A 25,311-nucleotide genomic window follows, 5' to 3' on the forward strand; every position below is an offset into this window, starting at 1 on the left:
ATGTCGGGCAAGAGACATGTAAATAAAAAAAAAGGACTCCGTGCATTCAGCTTGAATAAGTCGTCAAAGTTTTAATCATAATACAGTTGTACATATGTCAGTGTATTGCAAATGTGATGTCCCTAGTTGAGAGTAATTGCGAGGTCTGAATCAGGTCTTCCTTGGCCAATACCAATAAATTCAGAATTAAGTAAAATTTCATCTTAGCAGCACTAGTAAGGGACACGTATGTCGTGGCGTTTTGTACTTTTAGGGACAAAAAGTACAAAATCAGCATCCCCGTGGTTCAAACAAGTGATTGCTTGTAATAATACAGCACAAATTGATGAAGCTGCTTTCTAAGGTGACACAGCCACTTAGTTTTGGAAAGTAGATTCCTTGGCAACAGTTATGTGCTCTGAGGAAAATTGCACAAAAATGTCAGTTGTGAGTTAAGCTATTTTCCAAGTGTTTAAAATGACCTTTATTGATATTATTATGAAAACTTATGATGAAATAGTGACTCAGTTTTTTTTAGGAACAAAGTGGCTCATTCATTGGCAGTACAATTCAACCCGGGTGAGTAAGCTGGAGTTGTAGATAGCATATCTTTTGTGCTACGTCTGAAAATTAGTCTTTACTTTCACGGAGTTCCACAAGTTCTATCAAATACAAGGCCGCTCATATATATTACACACATTTTTTAATAGCTGGTCATTCTTTACTTACACATAGCTATGTTATTAATAAAAACCCAACACAGAGAATGCATATTTGACTATGTATTTTATTTAGAAATTATTCTTGCTTTCAAACACATTAAATTAAGTTTTTATTAAAAAAAAAAAAACACACAACCAAGGTCACTGTTGCCATGCCCAAATCTGCTGGTTTTCAACAAATGCTCACCCGTAATATCCTAGATATTAAACTATCATTGGTTATTCTTAATCTTTCTCAAACTATGGTTCACAAGATATCAGAAATATTTACACATGTAATGTACATATGTCTGTCCTACACCTCACCATTCCCTGGTCCCAGGTAAATAAGAGCTCTGATCCAGATGATAATACCGACCTGCCCCTAAAATTACCCTAATATGAGAAGACTCAGAAGGAGAGCAATGATCCAATGCAGGGAGAAAAGTCCAGGCATTAGATCCATGGTCGTGCCCTACAGGCGACTGCGATCCAGGGCAGCCAACGGCACTCTGCTCATGTAATCTGGAAATACGGCCACACTGACGGATTCACCATCCTCTCACATGTACTCACAGAGTGGACACCACCTCTCACGGGCTCTGTACAATCTTGGGAGTCAGTTTAAACTGCTTGACTTATGCAAGAACATTGAGGCAGACAGAACCTCAGTTCACCTGGCGCAGCAGTAGCCCTTTTCGCCCGTGTGCCCAAGCCGGCTACCCCGCTGAGAGGCACTGGGTAGAAGGGTGCCAGAAAATGGCACCTTGGGTGTGTCTGGTTATCATCTGAACAGAGCTCACAAAAAGTGCAGGTGGAAAAATCCCATTCTTCTCTTTCCAGTATTTTGGGCCTGAGCCAACCCCTCTCTGCCCCTGCTAGCAACATCAAAATGTCCCCATTTCCTTCTGCAATATTAATTTCTAGACCAAAATACTGATCCATCAGCTCATCCTTTCTACTGAATCCATGACAGGTAAAGACAAATACATCCTCCAAAATTATGGTAATTCATAGCAAAGCATGGCAGATCAGATCATAAGTGACACACATACACTAATCAATGCTATTTTGACAGGTCATACACACGTGTATAATTTATGCTGATCCAAATCTGCACATGCCGTCTCTTTACATCAGAGCATCATGGGAAAATCTGGCAGTGTGTGTGAGACTGACTGTGTTGGGGGCAGACAGTTGCCTTCCCACTGGTTTTCAGTGCAGTTCAGCCAAGAAGAGCAGGCTGGTCTTAAAGAGAGAGGCTGCACTCTCTCATTCCCTCAATTCCATCATCATTTAAAAAAAGTCACCGTATGTTGGCTTCGAGGCAGCCGCCATTACTGAGGCCGTGCCTTGGGGAGGGGGGGAGGAAGGAGTCACAAGCAGGTATCTGCCTTCCTGCGCCATCGTTCTGCACCGATGCTGGTTCATCAAGACCTGGAAAAAGTGATGAGGAGGAACAGCGTCAGGTGGCTCTGATAACCATGAATAACCAGCAGACTTATGGACGTAAGTTTTGAGGTTTATTTCATTTTACTGGACTCAAAGAAGACAGCAGAAAAGGTTTAGATACCATCTTGTTGAGCAGCACTTCTCAGCCATATGACTGCGACAGACTAAATTGAACAAGAATTCAGCCCTTTTGTTTCTGATTGATTCCAACAGCAGAGCTCTTCTAGAACAGAATCAGGAAGAAGATGAGTTCATACTGAAACTCAGCCCTAACTGGGGGGCGATCAGTCACCACATGATGTACTTCTGTTTTAAATCAGTAACTAGTCAAATTGTAAATAGGACTGCAAGATTCCAAGACTCTCACTTCCCCTCAGCAGGATGGCAGACAGTCCAGCTATAAAAGCATTTTAAATATTGTGAATGTGTATGTGCAGCTGCATGTGTAAAGCTTGCCCTCAGGTCACCACTGATGGAATTTCAGTTCAATAATATGTAATGTGTACTCAAGCAGGATGGGGGGACAAAAATGCTGTAAAAACACTAGAGAGCAGAGGTCATTCCTTCTTCCACAAGTACAGTATGGATCGCAAGTAACGCAGATCTGAATATACGTATCAAAGAGTCAAATCTGACAGCCACTACAGTGCTTTTTGCGAATGTGCATAAGTGAAAAACAGCATCTAGGTGAATTTTAGCCTCTTAACTTTCTTCAGATCCTGACATCCCAAAACTTTTAACACTACATAAAAATTCAACAGCTGACTGGGATAGAGAGAAGCATCTCATGGAGGCATTTATCTGTGCCTGTGTAAGATATTATGCATCATTTAACTTACCCACAAAACAGACAGAAGTGTAAAGGATTAAGCACAAAATCCACTTGGACAAAGATAGTGTGTTAACACTGGCCTTCTACAAATACCAGCACACACACAGACCGAAAGACTGCAACAATCCCCAAGCACAGAGCGCTCGCAGCCAATTACCTGGTCCCAGTCCAGGAGGCCATCCAGCCCTGGCTCTCTAGAAGCAGCCTTCGGCCCTCTTCGTAATCATCCTGGTCCACACTGACCAGAAGCCGTACTCCCTCGTGGCCCGCGGCTCTCTTCAGGGAGTCGGTGATGAAGACACCCTTGAGCGCTTCCAGAAGCGCCCCGCTCAGGTAGTCGGCCCAGAAGGCGTCGAGGTTGGTCAACTCCGAGAACTTGATGTCACAGATGATGGAGCCGAGGTCACGGGCACGCAGCACTGAACTGGCCCTGCTGAAGAGCTCGAACTGGCGTTCAAGGGGCTGCTGCTTGTCTGAGGACACGCCGCCTCGCAGCGCCGACTCGTGCTCCGAGTACTCGGCCCGCACGCGCAGCCGGATGTCTGTTCGGGCAGAGAGGGGCAGGAGGAGGAGCAGGAAATACAGGTGGGGGAGGAGGGACAGAGGCAGGAAGAAGGGTTAGGGTTGGTGGCAGCAGACAAAGGGAAGGTAAAGCACAGTAGAGGGTTACAGTACAGGAGAGTCAGTTGGGGTGAGTTAAGAAAAAGGAAGTGATGAGAGAGAACAAAAAGGGGACAAACAAAACAAACAACATGAATACCTGTACATTGAGATGACACTGGCAAAGCCTGTCTGTGGTAGATTAAAAGTACGACTGTGGACAAACAGGCATAAAATGTTCTGGGGGAAATTGGGGCACATGTGGTGGGTGACGGAAAAGAGAGGGTCTGAGGAACACATAGACCAGAGCAGATGCACTGTAACGGCAGAAGATAGTGCCCTTATACAACCTAATATCCTCTGAAAAATGCGGGGGGACATCATATGACCACAAGTTGCAACCTCACCCAATGACACCAGTGCTTCGCAAGCAGCTAGGGCCCATGAGCCTACCACCTTCCTTAAAGACAGTAGACACAAACATGAACAGGCACTCGGAGTAGTTATACGCCCATACAGATCACATCCGAGTGGTTATGGACAGAGGGAGGGAGATTACATTCAATGAAAAGTCCCCACTGACTACCACAATTATTAAAACACCACTCCTGAACTCTCCCCAGATGGACATCGAACGTGGTGCGTCTCTTCAAACAGGATGTGAGCACTTCCCCACAGGTGGACCGCGGCACCTGTGTTCATCTACTTGAGTGTGGGATCTCGTGCATGAGACACAGAAGCCCTACCATGGCTGGGGCACAAGAACAAACAGGTGGGCATGAGCCAACACAAAAACGGTTGGACTGGGGAAGAAAAGAAAACAACGATGAGAGAAGACTGACCGGATACTAAGCTCTGTTCACACTGAGGGCGAAGTTTCACACGGTGTGGTGACTTTCCCAGTAAATTAGCAAATGAGTAAAACTTCCGTAATGAAAACCTCATCTGTAAAGATGCACTGGATGAAACTAACAGCTACACTGTAGATGCACTCTATTCCTCAAAGGGCCCTTATGAGTGTCTTATCCATGCATAGCAAGCGAGGGTTGACGTTTCTTGGAGGATACATACTGGAGAGTGGACAGCAGCGCTCATCTTGTCATGTGGATGGGCTCTCTTCAGACTTCACTGAAACAAAGATTCCCCTACATGGCACAGAGGCGTGCGCAAGGGGTTAAAAATAAAATAGGCAGGTTGGAGAGAGGGGGTTCAGAGAGGGTAGGAGTGCAGGGGGCAGAATACTTTAGAGTGAGAGGAGGAGGGTGAGGATAGGCAGGAGGCAGAGAGTAATGAGGACGTGGCAAACAGGCCCAAAGCCATGAATCGCAATTTCAGAGCCTTCAGTTGGAAAAGAAAAGCCCAAATTTTCCATCTTTACAGCCAAAGGGAGAGTGGCACTTATTTTATTCAGACATAAGTCACAGACACAGGCACAAGGTGATGAGCATTTGCCCTCGGACATGTTAACTTTTCGAAAGATTTGCAACAGGAAGAATTTTAATTGCATTAATCAATACACCTAGTTGGAAAAGGCATGGGACAAATTATTTAAAATAATTAAAGGGGAATACATATTAAATTACCCAGGACAAGGCAGTTTAAGAAATTAAACATAAAATCAGAACTATCAAAAGAAAATTAAAAACATAACAGGATATACATAATTTTGGTCTTTAAAACTGGAAAAAAAAAAACACAAAACCTTTAAAACACAAATGACTCAGTCTGATTTTAATGAAAGAGTCAAGTTCTTTGCCTCTAATTAACAAAAACATTTTTGTTATGGGCAGCATTTTGTCAACAGATTCCATGACTGATATCCTAGGAGAATTATTTGTGTTACAGCCAATCATAACATTTTGGGGAAGGGTAGCAAAAACCCACTGGGAGCTACATACAAAATACTTCTGCTGTGGAAATGTAAATGTTATATTTATAATTCAATTTTTACTCCCTAACATTTGGGAATGAGTAAAGCCAAACACTGCCACTGTTCGCAGCTTCCCTGGCTTGAGAATTTAATACCAGGAGGGCTTTTTTGGCCCTTTTAAACATTCAGATCTTGTTTGATTTGCTTCTCAAGGCCGTCAGCTGGAACTGTGAAAATGCCCTCATGTTTGCCCTATCTCCATGTCTGTTTGCAGTTTCGCCCAGAGAAACATTGGCAGTTTTTTTCCAGCATTCGAGCCACTGCAGTGAAAAACCTACCCCATGACTGAAAGAAATGGGCTCCCTGTTTGTTTCTTTTATTTCTGTGGTGGAGGGTTACTGTTCTCAATCCACCGACCCAAAACCAGCTCTCTTAAAGACAAGGGTGGGAGGGGACTCTGCACGCTGGCCAAGACAGCAGAAACCAGAAACATGACGGTGGCCCTGGGCAACAGCATGAGGAATGATACTGAGGCAAGTAGGAGATGGGCTACACACCCTGCTGATTAGAAATTTCTCACAAAAAACAAAATTTAATCTTTGGCACCATCAGCTTTGAATGTAACATTTTTTCTGGAGACAGCACGTATGTACAAAATCAGGGTACAACCCAAAAGGTAACAAATTGCCACTGAAGGCCTTTGGCATTTAAGGCATCAAAGCGAGGTAACAGGCTAGTAACAAAAAGTTTGCACATCCCATTTCTTGCACACTTACATTGTCAGGCTGTACAATATCATACACATTTCTGTCCTGTTACAGCACCCTGAGTGGTTTGTTTTTTTTCCCCCTCAGTGTAAAAAGCCTGTAATCACTCCAATCCACCACAGTTTTAAAGGTATTACAAAAAGGCCCAGGAAGGTCTTAAAAAATATTTCCAGTTCTCTAGGCAGGTTTAAAAGCTTTTTTCCCCCTCACTATTTTTACACTGACTGCTTTTAGTATAGGAAGGGCTTCTTCAAAATAATCTCACAAGTAGTAATTTCCTTTAAAGGTCAATTGTTAGCTTGCACACAGAAAATGGATGCAATAGAAGATTTTTCGAGCCCCCCCCTCCCCGCCCACCCAAGAACACTTGACAGAACCAATGTCATTGCTGTTACTGTTGCTCCGACTCTTTTTGCAACCTTTAACATTCTCAAAGAGATAAAATGCACTGAATAATACCATTTCACTCTAAAAGGGGAGAGCTCTGGCGATTCCATCCAGCTTTCTTTGCTGCCCCCTAAAGACCACGGCACATTAGGCGGGGTCTGGCGGGCGGATGGATGGGGTAAAGAGAAAGAGGAACCTGCATTTTGCTCTCGAAGGGAGTGGTTCATCATTCAGAGTAAAATTTGCTTCAGTGCTGGATCACAGTGTGAATGAAATCAGAATGTAGTCCTCTCATCCTGAATGCAGTCAGGGTACAGGAGCCCCACGGAGCCATACAGACAGAACTCTGCTCATTCAGCAGGCTTGGAGTGGCAGAAAAAAAACATTCACATCCAGAACTGTACATTTAGGGCACTGGTTTAGTAAAGTAGCTCTGCCCATCTTATCATGCATTGGACATTTTAGCTAGCTGTGCACAGAAATATGAAATAAATCCTGGCTGACATGAAGATGCTTGCCCTTTCACCAAATGGCCCTTCTAGTCACATGAGATTGGAGGGGACAGAGACTTTAGGTTTCATCCTAAGTAACCAGGCGTTACACCTGAAATTTGACCAAGCCCAATTAAGTCAAAGTTGAACATGAACTTTAGTTAAAGGTGATTCATACTCACTGAAACCCATATACTATAGCATATTATACTGATCTGCACATAGACAGATACTGATCACAGACAGCCTTGCCACAGCAGTTCTGACTCCAAAGGTAAATCAGCTGATCACTAGTTGTCAATCAGGTGTCCATTAAGACCCCAGCTAGAGACATTTGTTTGGGTTTGGGCCTTGGAGCTGATCTTTAGTGTCAGCAGAACAATGTAGAACCAAGGAACAGCCAAGGAGCGTTTGAGAAACACTGAAAGACTGGATGAGACCATGTCATTGTTGTACAGCTTCATCAAACAAGGACAGTGAGATGCAATAGACATGTAAAAAGGAACAACTCATTTTTCCTTTTATAAAAACAAGACCCAGTTTAGTTACTCCATTTGGCTTGACAGAATGCCAACAAAAGTACCGTTTGAGACGTCAGTTGATGTGGAGAGCTTCGACTCTATCGATCCGCTTTTCTGCCGAGCAGCAGAACGAGAGACTGAAAGAGCGAGACGGGCAGACAGATAACGGCATGCTGTCTGTTTGTCCGTCTCTCACTTTGTTCGGTTTGTTTGCTCAATTGTTTTTGTGTTCGTTCTCTCGCTCTCATTGTGTCTGTGAGGACGACCAACTTGTGTTTCCCTGACATGAGTCAGTCTGTTTTGAACTGCGAACACAGAGAAAGGAGAGAAAAAGAGAAAGACAAGAGATTGGCTTTGGTTTTCACTCCGGTAGCGGTTTGTCAACACAAGCAGGCATGGTACAGACATATCTCCCCTTCCGGCCCTTTGCTTTACACTGATTCGTAGTTTTTTTCTAGAATGACCAATTTCCTTGAAAGTTGGCACATGCCATGAGGCAACCAATGAATCAAAATGCCACATTTAAAGCCTTCCAGTTAAATCACTTAATGTTCATTTACATATTGGTTATCACTAAGGAATCTGAAGCTCAGAGACAGGAATAATTAAGGTGAGGAGCTTAAAAATTCGCCAAGCATGCTGATCAGCACAGATTGTTACCAAAAGTTATAGCAGGCAAAATGCATTCCTTCTAATTCCATAACAGTAAGAATATTAAAAAGCATCTGCGTTGGAGACTGGGCTTAATTAATCATTATCTCTTTCTTAAATAAACTGACCTACTGTTAGTTAGTTAACAAAAAAAATTTCTACCAATTAAGCTGACACCTTCCCCATCACACATCCCAACTCTGGAGAAATACCACTCACATTCAAAATAAGTTACATATGCCAAAGCATAAAGACAACATGCTTGAATCTGTATTGCATCATGCATCTACGACGTAGCAAAGCACAGATAGATATGACTACCACCATTTACAAAGACCAGTCTTTCAGCTTATATGCTGCTGTAATAAGGAAAAGACATGTACCAACTTTCAAAAAAATACCAAGGTCATCTAAAATTTCATGACCCAGGAGCTGCCTGAAAACTGCAATTGCACACAGTAAAGAGGCCAGAGTTTGTTTTCCTAGACTATTCCAGTGGAGTGGAGTCCAGTCCAGTCACTCAGACTAAGGGTCAAATGCCCACCACACCCTGCAACTCAATCTCCTCTCATAATGCTTTGGCATTTAGTGAGGAGACAATGCAACAGATTATACAACCCAAAAGACTAAAGGAAAAAAAAATCTTCTATAAATATACTACATAACACGCACGCACAAATACAAACTTACACACACAAACTTACACAAACTTAATGCAGACTGAGGATACCTGAAGCTTGGACTATCTTAAATAACCATGTACACTATGCTGCATTTATAACTGCAGAAATGAAATTTGACTGGCATTAAGAAAAAGTATTTTAAACAATTTTGAGAATGACGGCACAGACTGTAATATATGAGCCAAGCAGACCATCCTAGGTCGTATTTTACATGATTAAAAAAAAACAATGGCCCCTTTACTGCTTGCAATTTAATCAGACTGCTTTTATGTCATAGTTCTCTTCCTTAAATGATCTGTAAAATAAGTCTGTTCAGTGAATAACAAAACGAATGTGTGACAATTCTTTGGGAAACAGTTTAATTACTCCTAATAATTTTAGAAAGAATTATAGAACACACATAGCCTTCTAGTTAAAATTATACTAAAGTGCTATTACAAAAGAAAACATCTTTTACCTCTGATCTCATACACAGCTCACTGTGGGCACAGAGATCAGGTATGTGGGTTTAAGAATAGTTTATTTTACTTTGTTGGGGGATTTTCCTCAGAACTGTTCAAGCAAAGGTTCCAGAAAAGATTCAAAGAAGTTTTAGAACACCATCAGCATTTGGGTCATTTAAAAAATGAGAACTGGCAGAATATTGAGTCCAGTGTTAGGGATGGTTTCCACTTATAATACAGATTCCAGAAGGGTTTTAGAGGACATGAGACATGTGGCATATTCAAATGCAATGTTTAAATTGCTGATAGCTAGAAGTTTTGGGACAGCACCAGAACCACATAGGTCAATTAAAAAATGTTCGGCACAATTCTGAAAGCAGTTTGGCATATTTTTGGAATTGAGTCAGGTACTGATTCTGAATGGTTCCGGCTCACGCTTGAAGCCTCTTATAAAAATGTTCTGAGAGGTATCTGAGCACATTCCTAGAACAGCTCTGGGAGGACATGGTTACAGTGGACTCTTTGGTCAATTCTGCAAAATGTAGAGGCCCACACCTCCGACAGAAACAGTGAGGATGGGCTGGGCTCTCTGATGATCACTCTTAGCCAGAGAGAAACACCACAGAGAACACTCGAGCACACTTGTAGAGCATTAGAGGGTAGGGGAGGTTTGTTGGAGCACAGGCATTGAACACAGAGCATGTGACAGCCCCCACACGGGACTTCTTTACCTTAGGCATCGGGCCGACCATGAGAGAGTGCGAGTGAGCACACGCTGACCATACGGACAGAGAGACAGGACTGACTCACTGCAGTCTCTCTCTCTGTTTCCTACCCGATCTGAGTTTCAATCCTCAGTCAACCTGGTGGAATCAAATGCGAAGTCAAGACAGCACATTTTCATTGGACAAGAAACAACACTGCAGGGCACTTTTGGTCTGTTTGATCTGCTCTGTACTGGAGGGCTTTCTCAGTCTAATTTGTAAAATTATGTTTTACTTTTGTTCTACTAGGGAGGCCCTGCTGCATGAGACAAAATGTGTTGCATAAGGCTATACGCAGATGAATGTCCGTAAAAATTTAGAGGCTGCTTATAGCCTGATGAACACAGTAGGCTGAACACGATCTTCTACAATCTGTTGTATATTTTTCTTTAGAAGTGAAATGTTGTAAACTCATAATATTTGGATGTAGGAGGAATATTCTCAGCTATTTATAAGATGGTTTACCATTACAGACATCTAAACAGTGCTCAAGCAGGTACAATTTAAATGGGGGTCAACAGAATTCAGACTTACTTGTCCCAGAGTTCCACAACTTTTGCTGGACCTAACCACTATGGATTGAAAATTCAGGCAGAACAGAACATCAGCACAGTCATGCTTTGCTTGTCTAAATCAGTGACAGAAGACCTACCGAAGGAGGCATTGTGGTAAAGTGGCTGAAGAAATAGAAATGGAGGGGAGGAATAAAGTGAAAAAGAATGACAGGACCAGCTGAGTTATTGCCATCGCAATACATCGATGAACTGGTGAAGCACACTCAGCACGGGTACACACACTCGCATACAGAGAGAAAGACAGAGAGTGTGATCATAGGGTCTGTATGACAAGGCCCCCTATAGACTAGACCCTTATTCTCCCTTGATCTAATATTCATCAGAGTGGTCTGTGGATGTAGATGGCTCACACTTCATGCACTAATCATTCTCTCATCAATCAAGGGATTTCCGACAGTTTACATATTGATATATGTTTGTCTAGGGAAGGTCTCTCACTCTCTCTCTTATAATAATCACAACCAGGACAACGCATGGAACACAAGTGAAGTTCTAATGGAGATGCAGCAGTGACACTACGCAAGGGCGGGGTTCACGTTTGCACAGCGGTCACTCTCACAACAGAGCATACAGCAGGTTTCTTTTGTATGCTGCTTTAAGGACACTCATGGCGTTTTTTACTATTATATGATGTAGTGACTGTTGGATGTATGGGTACTTTACAGATCTCATAGAATTTATTTCAAGATTTTGATTATATATGCACACTGTCATGGTATCTAAAGATATAAAACTTATAGACAGAGATACTGTCGACTGACTAAGGCTTTTCTCTAAAGAAAAGTATTAACATTTACATCCAGGTTTCACTATCAGTTTTGTAGATACATAATGCTACAAGTAAGAACCACTCTGGAGAGAGCAGAAATAAATGTCAAACTGCCATGAAATACATAGGAATTTCCTTTACAAATCAGACAACATCAGAGGCCTGCTGTAAGCTGTGTGAGACACAGACTGAATCATACTGCTGTGCAGAAAATATTGCTATTGTTCCTATAATATTTTTGCCAAGTTTAGAAGCAATTAACATTAAATAACAGCCGTGGCTTCTGTTTGTTTGAGGGATCCCTCTCCTTGATCATAAAATTCCATAGATCAGGGGTGATTTAAAAACTGACAACCATTGGCCATTCTTCCTGATGAGAAATACACACGCCACTGCTGATTCCCGAATGCTCCATGAATTCAAAACTCTCAACAAAAAAAGACAGCAAACTGCATGATTAATGTGACTTACTATTAGATCTTAACTAGGATTTTCTGCAAATTCTCTATATTGTATACATTAACAAAATAAAAGATTCCATCTGATCCAGATCTTAATTAAAACAAGCCACAAGCGAATTGCAGATTGTCTTGCTGGATTCCATTACCCCCCAGATATTAAGCACAAGAGAATGCAGCTTGTGCTTCTAATGCTCTGTAGCCTTAGTGAGGTCTTGCATAGAGCCAAAGCTTCACAATGATCTAAGGAGTGTTTCAGCACAGTACCTGTTAATGGCATTAGCTCTTGAAATCAAAGAGGGACATGCACTAACAAGCCCTTCAATTTTAAGTAGAATCCCATTGGTCAATGAAAATGGCTTCATTTTCCACCTCCTAAACAAGCACGGATAGATGTTTACAGGCAGTTTATAGGTCTTCCTTCTCAGGCTTCTCAGAGAAATTAGATGCACAAATAATCACAACACCTCACAGGCATAAAGCAGCTGACACACACTTTGATAAGAACCCACTGTATGCTAGAATTGTGGTGGTGGTTCTTAAAATGTCACGTTAAACAAAGCCAAACTGACTTAATAGCGCATACTGAAACATGCCTCCCTGAGTTGTTAAAACATGCGGGGGTGCGGGTGGGGAAGACAAAAGAAAGGAGCTAGCTGCTGCTGCTAACTAAAAAGCGTAGCAAAATTTCTTAAGTCATCCCAAGACACTTGGAGACCAGAGGGAACAAAACGACACGAGTCTGTCCAAACATACCAAACAGGTTCAAAGATGCTGCATCAAACAATAACGAGATTATTTTCACCCCAACCCCAATGTAAGGGCCTTGGCAGAGGAGTCTGAAAGCTGGATGATTCAGAACAGTGGAAAAGCTATGCACCAGCAAGTAAGTGTTTAAAAAAATCTGTGCTGTTGATAGAGTGGATGGCACTTATGTGATTCACGGCATGGGAAGACGGACAGAGTACAGGTAAGAGAATTTCAAATTCACAAATGCTGAGAGAGAGACCCATACTCACTCAGAGAAATGAGCAGTAAGAGAGAGAGAACAATGAGGCGTTCTTACCGCAGGTGATTTTCTCTTGTACAGGCTGTGGTGCAGGGAGGGCTTCTGACAATTCTGCCACCCTCTGTTGGGGAGTCAGATTTGCACGCCGGGTACCACGGCCACGCTTCCGGCGAGCAGAAGAGCGTGTCTGTCTTGATGGATCGACACCTAATACACACAAAATCAGATAAACTGACATTTCAGAAGGTGGGGATGCAGGGTGCTTTAACCTAAACCGAAATAAGATGTTCAGCACATACACATAGACACACAGAGAACGGAAGCAAGCAAATTCTGGTATGATTTCCACAAACCACACAGGTGTGCCCCATGATGCTGACCTGCCCTCCACTGCTGCGATGAGTAGTCTTGTGAATAGTTTGTCTGTCTGTAGCTGTTGATCAGTTCGACACAGCTAACTTCCCTTTGGTCTTCAGCCAAGAGCTCCACATTATGACGTTCTGGTGACACTGGAAAACCGAACAGTCAACAGAATACTGCTAAGTGGTTTAAAGATCATTTCGGCAAATCCCACATATGACCCATGCTTTGCTTATTCTGATTTCTTCGAATGCCAATGTACATATGCTTTACGCAAATGTACTAATACAAATAGCATCATTTCAGTTAGACAGGAACTAGACCTAAGAGTTACTAGATTCAAGAATCACGCAATTAAATGTTAAATGTGCTCTATGTGATGAAATTCTTCTTTTGTTCACTCCACATAGGGCTGGGAGATGTCATATCGCTATTATAATCGCTCATGCACAATAATCACCAGGGCTTCAAATGGCAGGTAGAAGATTTGGCTGGACACCAGCTTTTCGGTACTATACGGATGTTTATTTACGCTCCCACAATTTGTTAACCAGGTTAGAAGTGCGGGTAAAATATTAATGAGATACGTTTTGAGACACCCAAAAGTTAGTAATCTGTATAAATATGGCATATCTTTATGTTTATTAAATTTGGTTAAGGGAGCACACTACATAATACTGTTCTGGTATACTATGCTTTGGTTTGCGGTGAAGAAAGGAACAGGGATAGCCACAACATCTTTTAAAAGAGGAGATCATATGTATAAACAAGGTAAGACACTGGTGGCATGGCACTACTTTTTGCAGTTTAAATTGTGACATTTATTAAACATAAGGATATGTTGAATTTTACATTTACAGCATTTGGCAGATACCCTTAGCTAGAGCAACTTGTACACGTGCTTAGAAGTCTCATCGCTGAATACATTCTGATACTCGTTCAATAGAACCTAGCTAAGAATACTACCACTCTAAAAAAAAAACTTTTGGAAAGTAATACAATTTCTTTTTAAAATAATAATAGTATAATCCTGGAAGTGCTAATCCAAGGACATCCGAAAGACATAGGTTTTTAATCATTGTTTGAAGGCACCAAATGACTCAGCTGTCTAGACATATAGGAGGAGTTCATTCCACCACATAGGTGCCAAAGCAGAGAAGAGCCTAGGTGCATGTCTTCCTTGCGCCTTGAGAGATGGTGGGACCAGTCGAGCGGTGCTGGAGGAGCAAAGAGAGCATGGTGCAGTGCTGGGTGAGATAAGCGCTGGTCCATTTTTGGCTTTGTAGGTGAGCATCAATGTTTTGAATCTGATGTGGGCAGCTATAGGAAGCCAATGGAGGAAGCATAACAATATTGTGGTGTGGGAGAAATTGGGAAGGTTGAAAGTGAGTCGGGCAGTTGCATTCTGGATCAGTTGTAGAGGACGAATGCGCCCAGAGGCAGACCTGCTAGGAGTGAGTTACAGTAGTCTATTCTGGAAACGACAAGAGACTGGACAAGTACCTGAGTGGCCTGTGTGGAAAGAAATGGACGAACCCTACTGATGTTGAAAAGAAGAAATCGACATGAGCGGGAAAGATTAGCTGATTACTAATTTTCGGGCATCATAAAATGCCTCAATAATATCTTAGCTGTACTACTAATCTGCTTAACAAATTGTGGGCCTAAATAAATGTCATTATAATACCAAAAAGCTGGCGTCTGAATAAATGTTTTGCCTGTCATCTTAAGTCCTGGTGATTATCACATTTCTGATATAATATCTATATGATATCGCTCAACTTAAACTCCAGACATTGCACAGAAAAAAAAAAAAACACTAAACGCTGCAATAATCATGCATTGCTTAACAACACTGACACTTTCAAGAAATGCTTTGTTAGGTGATTTTGTCATTGTGCAAGGTTCAGAAAGCAGAGCTATTCTACTTATAGTCCTCAAGGACAGAGCACTGCTGATTTTCCAGCCTTCCTTTACCTGTGAACCAGGTGTGAAGCCAATCAGAGCCAGTAACTATAACGCTAACTACCTGAGAGAACTGAAAACAAGGCCTGGTTTTGTAATCAATGGCCAGATTTCAATGATTGGGTCATAAAGTCTACTTATACAAATCTGGTTGGTATAGCATAAATAAGTTAAAATACAGTATAGTAAATGTATATTATGTGCCGATATTATGTACCGTGCAAAATTGCATGTGGCATATTTTACTTTTATAGGAGTGGCAGCACAGCCGGTTTGTTTACAGCACCATCACCACAAACACGTGAGTAATGCGACATTACTAGGTGATAGAAATTTTTCAGCTCCATTATAACCTTGTGGGACCACCGTCGCAAATGCGTTCCGCCGGTGACCGAAATTTGTTTTGCTGCGCATAACTATATACTAAATTTAATAAAGACATGGCATATACATTTGCCACACACTAAAACTGTTTTTCTGTAAGAGCTGTATTAAGGTACAATTCCTCGTGATCGAGCCCTTTAAAACGCATCTCACCTGTCCTCCTTTTCTTGCGGGATACAAACGGAAGAAGATCGTGCCGCGTCAGGACTCGAAGAAGTTGCAACAGAGGCTCCAAGTTCCCTTCGCTTACATACCCACGCCTCTCCAGCTCCAGTAGCAGCTCTAAGCCGCTTTTGGGTCTGTGTCGCGATTCTGAAGGACACGGGGCCGAGCGAGGCTCTATCCGACGCCAGGCCTCCAGAAGCCTGTGACTAGGCGAATCTTCGTCAGAAACATCGGGGGTCCAGCCCGCCGGATCTAGGGGATGCTGTCCAGGGTACGTTTCTTCCAGCAAGAAGGACAGCACTTCGACGTCAGTCTCCGTCAACTGGGAACCAACAACTTCGAAGATTTCGTGAAGGGACAGCATTCCGTAATAACTCAGGCACTCGGTCTCTTCCCAATACAAAGAGTACCTCTGTCTCCCAACTGCGGCCATATTTGACTTCTGACAAGTTGGCGATAAGTGTGGGTGCGTCTAAATGTAGACCAAAACAAAGCAAAATAAGTGCACTGCAGTGTAAACGTGTGGACAAGAGCCGCTACCCAATACGGAAAGACTAATTCACCGAGCTATTTATACGAGCTTGTCTCCGAAATACGAAATGTAACTTTTAGCAGCGAAGTCGGTTATTGGCGAGATTAAATCAGAAAATAGTACATTTGCACGCCCTCGCCATTGTCGAACAGAGAAGGAGTTCGTAAACATCACGTGATTACGTTACGTAATGCCATGTTTTTCTCCCCCCCCCAGTAGTTTCGCTCAGACAGTTAACCAATAATATTCCGGTACTCCACTCTAGTTAGCTAACCGTTTCATGTAAGTATAATTAGATTAATATTATAGTTAAAAGCAAACGCAGTAGGCCGATATCCTCCACTCTATCCCTGCTGTAGGCCTGAAGCTAACAGTTAGCCACGTCACCGCTCATCGGCTACACGCCCCGCAATGTTCTCGAACATACCACAGACCCAGGCCCAACGACACTAACTTTCCGAAGGTCGTATTTAAATAAAGCAAAATTATATCAGAATTAACATTAGTTTAACTGTACCTTATCTGAAAACAGAAATGTCACCCCATTAAAACGTCTGCTTACATTACATAAGGTTTATTTGCCTGGATAATGCGGTATATGTTAGCAGCTTTACATTGTATATAAAATAAACAATGCGCAATATCTTTTGAAGTAAACATATTAATAAAAAATAATACAGTGGTATTTAAAATGTTATCATCCTGCGACAACTGAACGATCTAGCTAGCCAGGTTAGCTAACCGTTAAAATTGAAAAATTTTAAATTGTTTCTTCAGCATACAAGTGTAAACGTTAAAGGTGTAATATTTTACCGCTACGTCTGGTAACATCTGTATATTTGACACAACAACGTGTTTTATACCAACCTTAGTTATCTAAGATGAACAAACGAGTACGAGCTCTGCAGCTGTAGTCCTCCCTCAAGCTCCCCCCAACGCAGAGATACCGAAGGTGGCGACGATCCACCAATCAGGAGGCTCCGCTGTGCTGTCTCGAGTCCCTCACGCGCTATACTGCAAGTATACCGCATTGAAGCACATGGAGAAGAATTGATTTGGATGCTTTTATCTTATAGGGAAAATTGGAATAGCTTCAAAGTTGGATCAGTTAGGAAAAGTGTTGTTTAATAGATAGGGGCTTATCAACTAAGTATTTTGTCGCTAGAAGCAGGTAGCACCGTTTGGAATTAGTTTACTGCGGCAGCATTTCCTATAAACACATTTTACTCATTTTGTACAATCAGTGTATTTTTTATAATTATTAGTTAAATTAAATCGTCTTTGCCTGTACTGTGTGTTTTACTTATATTTTGTTCTTGTTGGGTTGAAACATGCAATCTATTTGGCAAAATTGAGGAAAATATTTTACTGTTCAAAACAGCTGAAACCGGGCAATAAATAGTGTCACAAGTTAATAACTTCAGTGAGAATGCATTCATTATAAGATGCATTCCTAATGTATGAAACCTCACACTGCCTAAATGTCCTTTGGGATTAATATTTCTATCTATCTATCTATCTATCTATCTATCTATCTATCTATCTATCTATCTATCTGTCTATCTATCTGTCTGTCTGTCTGTCTGTCTGTCTGTCTGTCTGTCTGTCTGTCTGTCTGTCTGTCTGTCTGTCTGTCTGTCTGTCTGTCTGTCTGTCTGTCTGTCTGTCTGTCTGTCTGTCTGTCTGTCAGTCATTAATAATAAAGTTACCTTGCAATCCATAGATATTCAGATATTCACATGTATATGTGGTTTGACGTATTCTCCGCTCCAAAAGGTAAGCAGATTTACATCGCTGGCTGTCGGAATGATGGCCGATAAATGGTGTGGGTTATATAGACAACTGGCGGATGTTTTGTGGTAGGCCTGGGCTTTTGAAGAGGGACGGTATTCACCCCTCGCGGGCTGGTGCCGACCTCTTGTTTAAAAGCATAGCTCTTAGTCTCCAGGCAAATCGCTGACTAACTAGAGCCAAGTCCAGGCGGCAGGCAAACCGGCATAACCGACCGCCTGCTAGTCGCTTAGAGTCGTCACCTAGGGTTCATTTTATTGAGACTGTGTCTGTTCCCCGCGTTTTTAATCATGGAAGCCTATTCCACCGTAGTGTGTGCCATAATAACTTAATAAAAATTAAAATGAATCCGTTACTAGAAAACAGCTGTGATGCAGGGCTTAAACTTAAACTTGGACTTCTGAATGTAAGATCACTGGCTCCTAAGGCACTATTAATAAATGAAATAATTACTGATTTTAGTCTTGGTGCCATATGCCTCACAGAGACCTGGCTTAAACGGAATGAATTCATGGCACTAAATGAATCTACTCCAGCTGAATACAGTTATAAGCATAACCCTCGACCAAAACGCAAAGGTGGTGGTGTTGCTGCAATTTTTCAGCCCAGCCTAGGAGTGTCTGAGAAATGTGGTTTGAGTTTCAGCACATTTGAAACTCTTGTTCTTAGTCTTGCTGGCTCATCTCTTTCTAGCTCCTCACCCCAAATCACCATTGTTATTGTGTATAGACCACCTGGGCCGTACAGTAATTTTCTTAAGGAGTTTGCTGATTTTTTAACTAACCTGGTGGTCAGTACTGACAAAGCTGTTATTGTGGGTGATTTTAACATTCATATGGAGAAAGATAGTGATCCTTTAAAAATAGCATTTACAGCTATTCTTGACTCTGTTGGTGTATGTCAGAATGTAGTCGGGCCTACTCATGCCTGTAACCATACCTTTGATTTGATTATTAGTTATGGCATCCTGGTGGAACATGTATCTATTATGCCTCAGAGTCCTCTGCTCTCAGATCATTACTTGTTAACGTTTGAAATGATCCCGTTGACCACAGCTCCAAAGTACAGTATCAGACGTTCCATTGCCTCACTAACTACAACAACATTTATGAAACAACTTCCACAGTCCTTCAGCCTTACATCTGAGGCATCGTGTATAAATGAACTTGAACAGGCAACTGCAAACATGGAAAAATCCCTTCGTAGCACACTAGATCTTGTAGCCCCACTTAAGAAGATAAAGCACAGAGATAAAAAACCTGCTCTGATCATACACGTGAAGTCAAACAGGCATCACGCAAGCTAGAGCGCAAATGGCGCTCAACTAAACTAGAAGTTTTCAAATCTGCATGGAAAGAGAGCCTGTCTAAATACAGACAAGCATTAGTGACTGCTAAAATTCTCCATTAAACTCGCAAGTCCCGCAAGCTCTTAAGAGTGATGACTTTATTAAATTTTTTAATGGTAAAATAACTAAGATTAGACAGACCATCCAGTGCACATCGTTAGCTACCTATGACTGCCAGCCTCCTGCTAGTCTTATGCCTATCAATAATGAGAATTTTGAATCTTTCATTCCTATAAAACACTCAGAACTCTTGAGCTTAATTTCCTCCTGTAAATCCTCTACAAGCCTCATAGACCCAATTCCTGCAAAATTCTTCAAGGAAATTGCACCACAGATTAGCAATACCCTGTTAAATGTGTTAAACTCATCTCTTAAGCTTGGATATGTTCCAAAACCTTTTAAAATGGCTGCTATTAGACCCGTCCTAAAGAAACCAAATCTTGAACCTAGTGTTTTAGGAAACTATAGACCTATCTCAAATCTTCCTTTCATTTCAAAGATCATGGAAAAGGTTGTAGTTCGTCAGTTGTCTTCTTTCCTACAAAAAAATAATACTAATGAATTATATCAGTCTGGCTTTAGATCAAACCATAGCACAGAAACTGCTCTAGTCAAAGTAATGAAAGCTTTACTTATGGCTTCAGACCGTGGCTGTATATCGCTGTTGGTATTACTAGATTTAACTGCAGCATTTGATACTGTGGACCATAATATCCTCTTGGACCGTTTAGAAGGTGTAGTTGGCATTACAGGGACAGCACTGTCTTGGTTCCGCTCATATTTAACTGATCGCTATCAGTATGCCCATGTGAACAACGAATCATCCAAGGCCACCAAAGTCACATACGGTGTCCCACAGGGATCAGTACTGGGCCCACTACTGTTTACCCTATACATGCTACCTCTTGGTAACATTATTAGAAATCACGGTGTTGGGTTTCATTGTTATGCAGATGATACACAGTTATATATATCTGTTAACCCTGATGATACATCACTCCTATCTCGGTTAGAAGACTGTCTATTAGATATCCGGTGCTGGATGGCAAAAAAATTCCTAATGTTAAACACAGAAAAAACAGAAGTACTGGTGATTGGTCCCAAGGCTGCAAGAAATACGTTGCACCACCTCAGCATTAGTGGCCTTCCTACACAACCTAACACGGTGGTTAGAAATCTTGGTCTTCTAGTTGATTCAGATCTATGTTTTGATGCTCACATAAAAAGTATTACTAGAACTGCGTTTTATCATCTACGGAACATAGCCAAGCTTCGTAAGATGCTCTCACTTTGTGATGCAGAAAAATTAATACATGCCTTTGTAACTTCCAGACTGGACTACTGTAATGCCCTCCTTTCTGGTTGCCCGTTTGGATCCTTACATAAACTTCAGCTGGTACAGAATGCAGCAGCCAGAGTTCTCACAAACACTAAAAAATTTGATCACATTACACCAGTCTTATCCTCCATTCAGTTAAGTCTCGGATTGACTATAAAATACTGCTATTAACTTATAAAGCACTGAATGGCCTTGCACCAGAATACCTTAGTGATCTGCTGACCTCATACAACCCCCGCGCTTGCTTCGTTCTCAAGGTGCGGGATATCTGTTAGTACCTAGGGTAGAAAGAGCTACGGCAGGCTGCAGAGCTTTCTCCTATAGAGCTCCTCAGCTGTGGAATGGTCTTCCACCGGATGTGCGGGTTTCAGGCTCACTCTCAATATTCAAGTCTAGACTAAAAACACACCTGTTTAGTTTAGCTTATAGGGACACTAGTTCTAGCTCTAGCTAACTTCTCACTCTTAGTTAAACCTATAGTGTGAGGTGTAGAGCTGGGTGGGGATCGGTGCCATTGGCTTTGGATAAACTGAATTGACAGTGCTGTCACTCTAGCTTCACAATTGCTTGTGGAATTGGAGTGCTGTCATTTCAGGGACTGCACATGCCTGCATTCCCACCTGCCTCTCCCTCCTACTTATGCTGCCATAGCCATATCTGCTGGAGCATTACACTTCATATTGCACTCATCTAACTTTTGGCACTGCCTATAGTCTCCCCTACTTTGACTAATTGCATATTTTATTTCCCCTACTTCTCCTGGGGGGTGCTGCCTGGAGCCCTCAATCTATCAAGATGTCCAGCACACCCTGCTACATGTGACGTCGCCTCTACCAATGACGTCCATGCATCCAGCTCGCCGTTCTGCCTGTGTCATCTTCCTTGTATGACCCGCTCCCTGCCTTCTGGCTGCCTGGCGATTGGAGGGAGCGGTGGCACTGGCTTGCCATCTTCCCCCTGCTCCCCGTTTGTGTCTCAAAATTTACTGTATTTGACTCTCCCTGCCGGCCCCTGGAGGATGGGCTCCCCCTTTGAGTCTGGTCCCTCCCAAGGTTTCTTCCTTCTAGGGAGTTTTTCCTTGCCACTGTCGCCTATGGCTGACTCACTGGGGGCTTTGGGTGGGGATGCTGTGAAGTGCTTTGAGACGATGTAATGTTGTGATAATGCGCTATACAATAATAAATTTGTTGTTGTTGTTGTAACAAAACTGCAAAAGAATCCATTTTAAATTCATTAATTTCTTGCCATGATCATTAATGCAAATACATAGATTTTCGCAAAATGCTACATTACATGTCACCACTAGATGGAGGTATATTTACAGAATTAGATGTTTATTCAAATCACTGACACTATTACAGGAAAAAACGGATTTCTGATTAATAAAACCGATAATGCGGTTAAATTGTTTTATGTGAAATACTTCATTTTGAAATACAATTTCATTATTACACTGCTTGTAAATGAACGTAAGTTTTTCAGAAGAATCTTATAATGCATTTTTAACATAACTACTTTCGTGCTCGTTAGCATAATACCTGTATAAAGTCTGCACTTAGATCAAGATCTAGTTAGCCAATTACTAGAGCTCTGACAATTGTATTGAAAATAAAATTGAAAAAGAATTGTTTGAATTGCATATTTCTGCCGTATAACTGTTATATACATAGTAACAGGTACCACAGCATCCAGACTTCAATCTACCTCTGGACTGTAGCAGTCTTGGAGCCACCACCGGTCACAATTCAGAGGAACCAATCCAAATGCCTTTGGGGTGAGATCCACATTAATACAGGGAGATACTCCACACAGAACTGAAGTAGTAATTATACCCACAGTATGCAGGTATGAAGCCGCAGAGTCACCATGCCACAACATCTGATTGAGTACTTTATACAGGCATCTGAATATAGCATTCTTTGTCGTCTTCTTCTTGTAGGAATTTCGGTGTCCCCCACAAGATATGGGACAGGGTGAGGTGTCCTAGCAGCAGAGAAATGTGAGGTGGACAGAAAATGCATGAGTGTCACATAACAAGCCTGTATGTTTGCATCAAAAAGGTTAATACTGAGTTTTGCACACTCCTAATGCACACTCCTAATCAGCTGCGTACACACTAATCTCAGCATACACAGCAGTTGAACAATGAAAGTGAAACACTGGCCAATAGTGTTTATCATTTCATACCTACAATCAACTCCAGAATCATTGACATCCTTCATGAAAATGAAATAAAATTAATATGTAAACTACACATGCAATAGGTGATTTGTTGGGGTTAAACGAGTGGGTAAGCCTTTTGCTTTTATTTTCAAACAAATATTTGGAACAAAATAACGTTTAACCCCAAGACTAATTTTTATTCAAAATGCAGAGGAGGTGGTGGCTCAGTGTTGATTTCTAAACAGTGAAACCCCAAAATTTAGTTAAACACTGCAGTTGTGAAACTGATCTTTGGACTATTCTTTGCCTCCTAGGATCCTCCTCATTGTACTTTGGGGTAATATACAGATGCATCCCCTTCCTCGCAAATTTTCAACAGCTCCATGCTTTTCAGACGTCTTTACTATGGCTCTAATTGTACTTAATGATAATGTCAACTGACTTTTTTCCTTATTTGGGTTGAGTGTTCCTTGACTTTACTCATGTTGATGGATGGCAAAAAGATTTTAGCTGTATGTTACCTCATGTTCATAAGCAAGTGAAAGAGGAAATGGTCATAGACAACAAAAAAGTTACTAGACACTAAACATAATATCAAGAAACATTTTTTCCCCTAAAGATGCAATTTCCTTTGGCTTTACTTATAGTTTTCTTCAAGGGTGCCAATAATTTCACCACATAAGTTTTTTGACAGAATAAACTATTCCGAAGATAAAACAACACTTTTGCAGGAATAATTTTTAGAGATAGGATGAGCAGCTCGGACATTTGGGAGGGACTCACAGTGGAGCCGCTGCTCCTCCGGATCAAAAGGAGCCAAATGTAGTAGTTTTGGGCATCTATCTAGAATGCCTCCTGGACGGCTCCCTGGGGAGGTGTTTCGGGTTTGTCCAGCTGGGAGGAGACCCTGGGGCAGATCCAGGACACGCTGGAGAGACTATATCTCTCGGCTAGCCTGGAAACGCCTTGGTATTCCCCTGGGGGAGGCTGGTGAGAGGGAGGTCTGGGCATCCCTGCTTAGACTGCTGCCCCCGCAACCTGACCCCAGATAAGCGATGGAAAATGGATGGATGGTTGGATGGATGGAAGGATGAATAGTTAGCAATTTCTCCAAACATTTAAAGAAAATTTGAATCATTATATGTATTATCTATATTACATTCATGTTTTTGCTCACTTTCATGAGGGGTGCCAATATTTCTGCAGTTGACTGCATACATGTGCGGCCTGGTGGCTAATCTTCACGGATTTCACATTCCATCAGTAAGAGCAGAGTGTGAAGGCTGAATTAGCAGAGCAGTAGCACGGCTGTACATAGATTATTACAATCCACACAACATAATGGGAGACATATCAGAGGTCAAAAGAGGACAAATTGTTGGTATGCATCCTGCTGGTGCACCTGTGACCAGGACAGCAAGCTTTTGTTGTGTATTGAGTATTCAGGAAAATGTCTGCATACCACCATGAAGGACAGACCACATCCAACAGCAGTAACTGTGAACGCAAGAGGAAGCTGTCTGAAAGGGATGTCCAGGTCTTAACCCGGATTGTATCCAAAAAACATAAAACCAAAGCTGCCCAACTCACTGCAGAATTAAATGCACACCTCGGCTCTCCTGTTTCTGGCAAAACTGTTCATCTGGAGCTCAACAGGGTCAATATTCATGGTCAGACTGCTAAACCAAACCTTTGGTCACTCGTGCCCATGCCAAACGTCAGTTTCATTGGTGCCAGCAACACACATCTTGGGCTGTAGACAAAGTAAAACGTGTATTGTTCTCTGATAGTCCAGCTTCACCGTCTTTCCCACATCCAGGAGAGTTACAGTGTGAAGAAGCCCCAAAGAGGCTTACCACCCGGACCATTGTGTACCCAGAGTGTAGCAGGGGCATGGATGAGTTAAGGTTTGGGCTGCAATATCATGGCATTCCCTAGGCCACAACTTGTTCTAGATGAGCGTGTCACTGCCAAGGACTAGCAAACCATTTAGGAGAACCATGTTCAGCCACTGATTTAAACATTGTACCCTGAAGGTGGTGCCATGTATCAGGATGATTATGCACTAATACACAGAGCAAGACCGGTGACAGAGTGGTTTGATGAGCATAAAAGTGGAGTTGAACATCTCCCATGCCCTGCACAATCACCAGATGTGAATATTATGGAGCCACTTTGGGGTGTTTTGGAGGAGCGAGTTAGGAAATGTTTTCTTCCATCAGGATTGCATAGTGACCTGGCCACTCTTCTGCAAGAGGTATGGCTCACAATCCCTCTTGTCACTGTGCAGGACTTGTATCTGTCATTCCGAA

General features: G+C 42.0%; 1 protein-coding gene across 3 annotated transcripts; it reads right to left on the reverse strand.

The window, feature by feature from the left end:
* Positions 1–748: 748 nt before the first annotated feature.
* dedd1 (death effector domain-containing 1) lies at positions 749–17,373 on the reverse strand. 3 transcript variants are annotated; one of them, XM_023810029.2, is made up of 7 exons: positions 17,226–17,373; positions 15,815–16,298; positions 13,333–13,461; positions 13,010–13,159; positions 3,122–3,506; positions 2,254–2,355; positions 749–2,117 (listed from the first exon to the last, which is right to left on the reverse strand). In XM_023810029.2, the coding sequence occupies exons 2-7, from the start codon at positions 16,257–16,259 to the stop codon at positions 2,111–2,113; spliced, it is 1,218 nt and encodes a 405-aa protein (XP_023665797.1). In that variant the 5' UTR covers positions 16,260–16,298; positions 17,226–17,373; the 3' UTR covers positions 749–2,110. The 3 variants fall into 3 exon arrangements, with proteins under 3 accessions (XP_023665797.1, XP_023665798.1, XP_072572485.1); XM_023810030.2 differs by lacking the exon at positions 2,254–2,355; XM_072716384.1 differs by lacking the exon at positions 17,226–17,373 and having other exon boundaries at positions 15,815–17,171.
* Positions 17,374–25,311: the final 7,938 nt, after the last annotated feature.

This window comes from Paramormyrops kingsleyae, chromosome 9 (assembly GCF_048594095.1).
Source record: "Paramormyrops kingsleyae isolate MSU_618 chromosome 9, PKINGS_0.4, whole genome shotgun sequence".
Lineage (NCBI taxonomy): Eukaryota > Metazoa > Chordata > Actinopteri > Osteoglossiformes > Mormyridae > Paramormyrops > Paramormyrops kingsleyae.

What these genes read in the sequence shown, in the direction of transcription:
- dedd1 (XM_023810029.2), bottom strand. Translation starts at nt 16,259, where the DNA reads ATGGCCGCAGTTGGGAGACAGAGGTACTCTTTGTATTGGGAAGAGACC. An exon ending in CCGCAAGAAAAGGAGGACAG is followed by an intron (nt 13,462 to 15,814) that starts GTGAGATGCGTT and finishes TCGGTTTTCCAG; the next exon opens with TGTCACCAGAACGTCATAAT. An exon ending in GCCTCCTGGACTGGGACCAG is followed by an intron (nt 2,356 to 3,121) that starts GTAATTGGCTGC and finishes ATTCTGTTCTAG; the next exon opens with AAGAGCTCTGCTGTTGGAAT.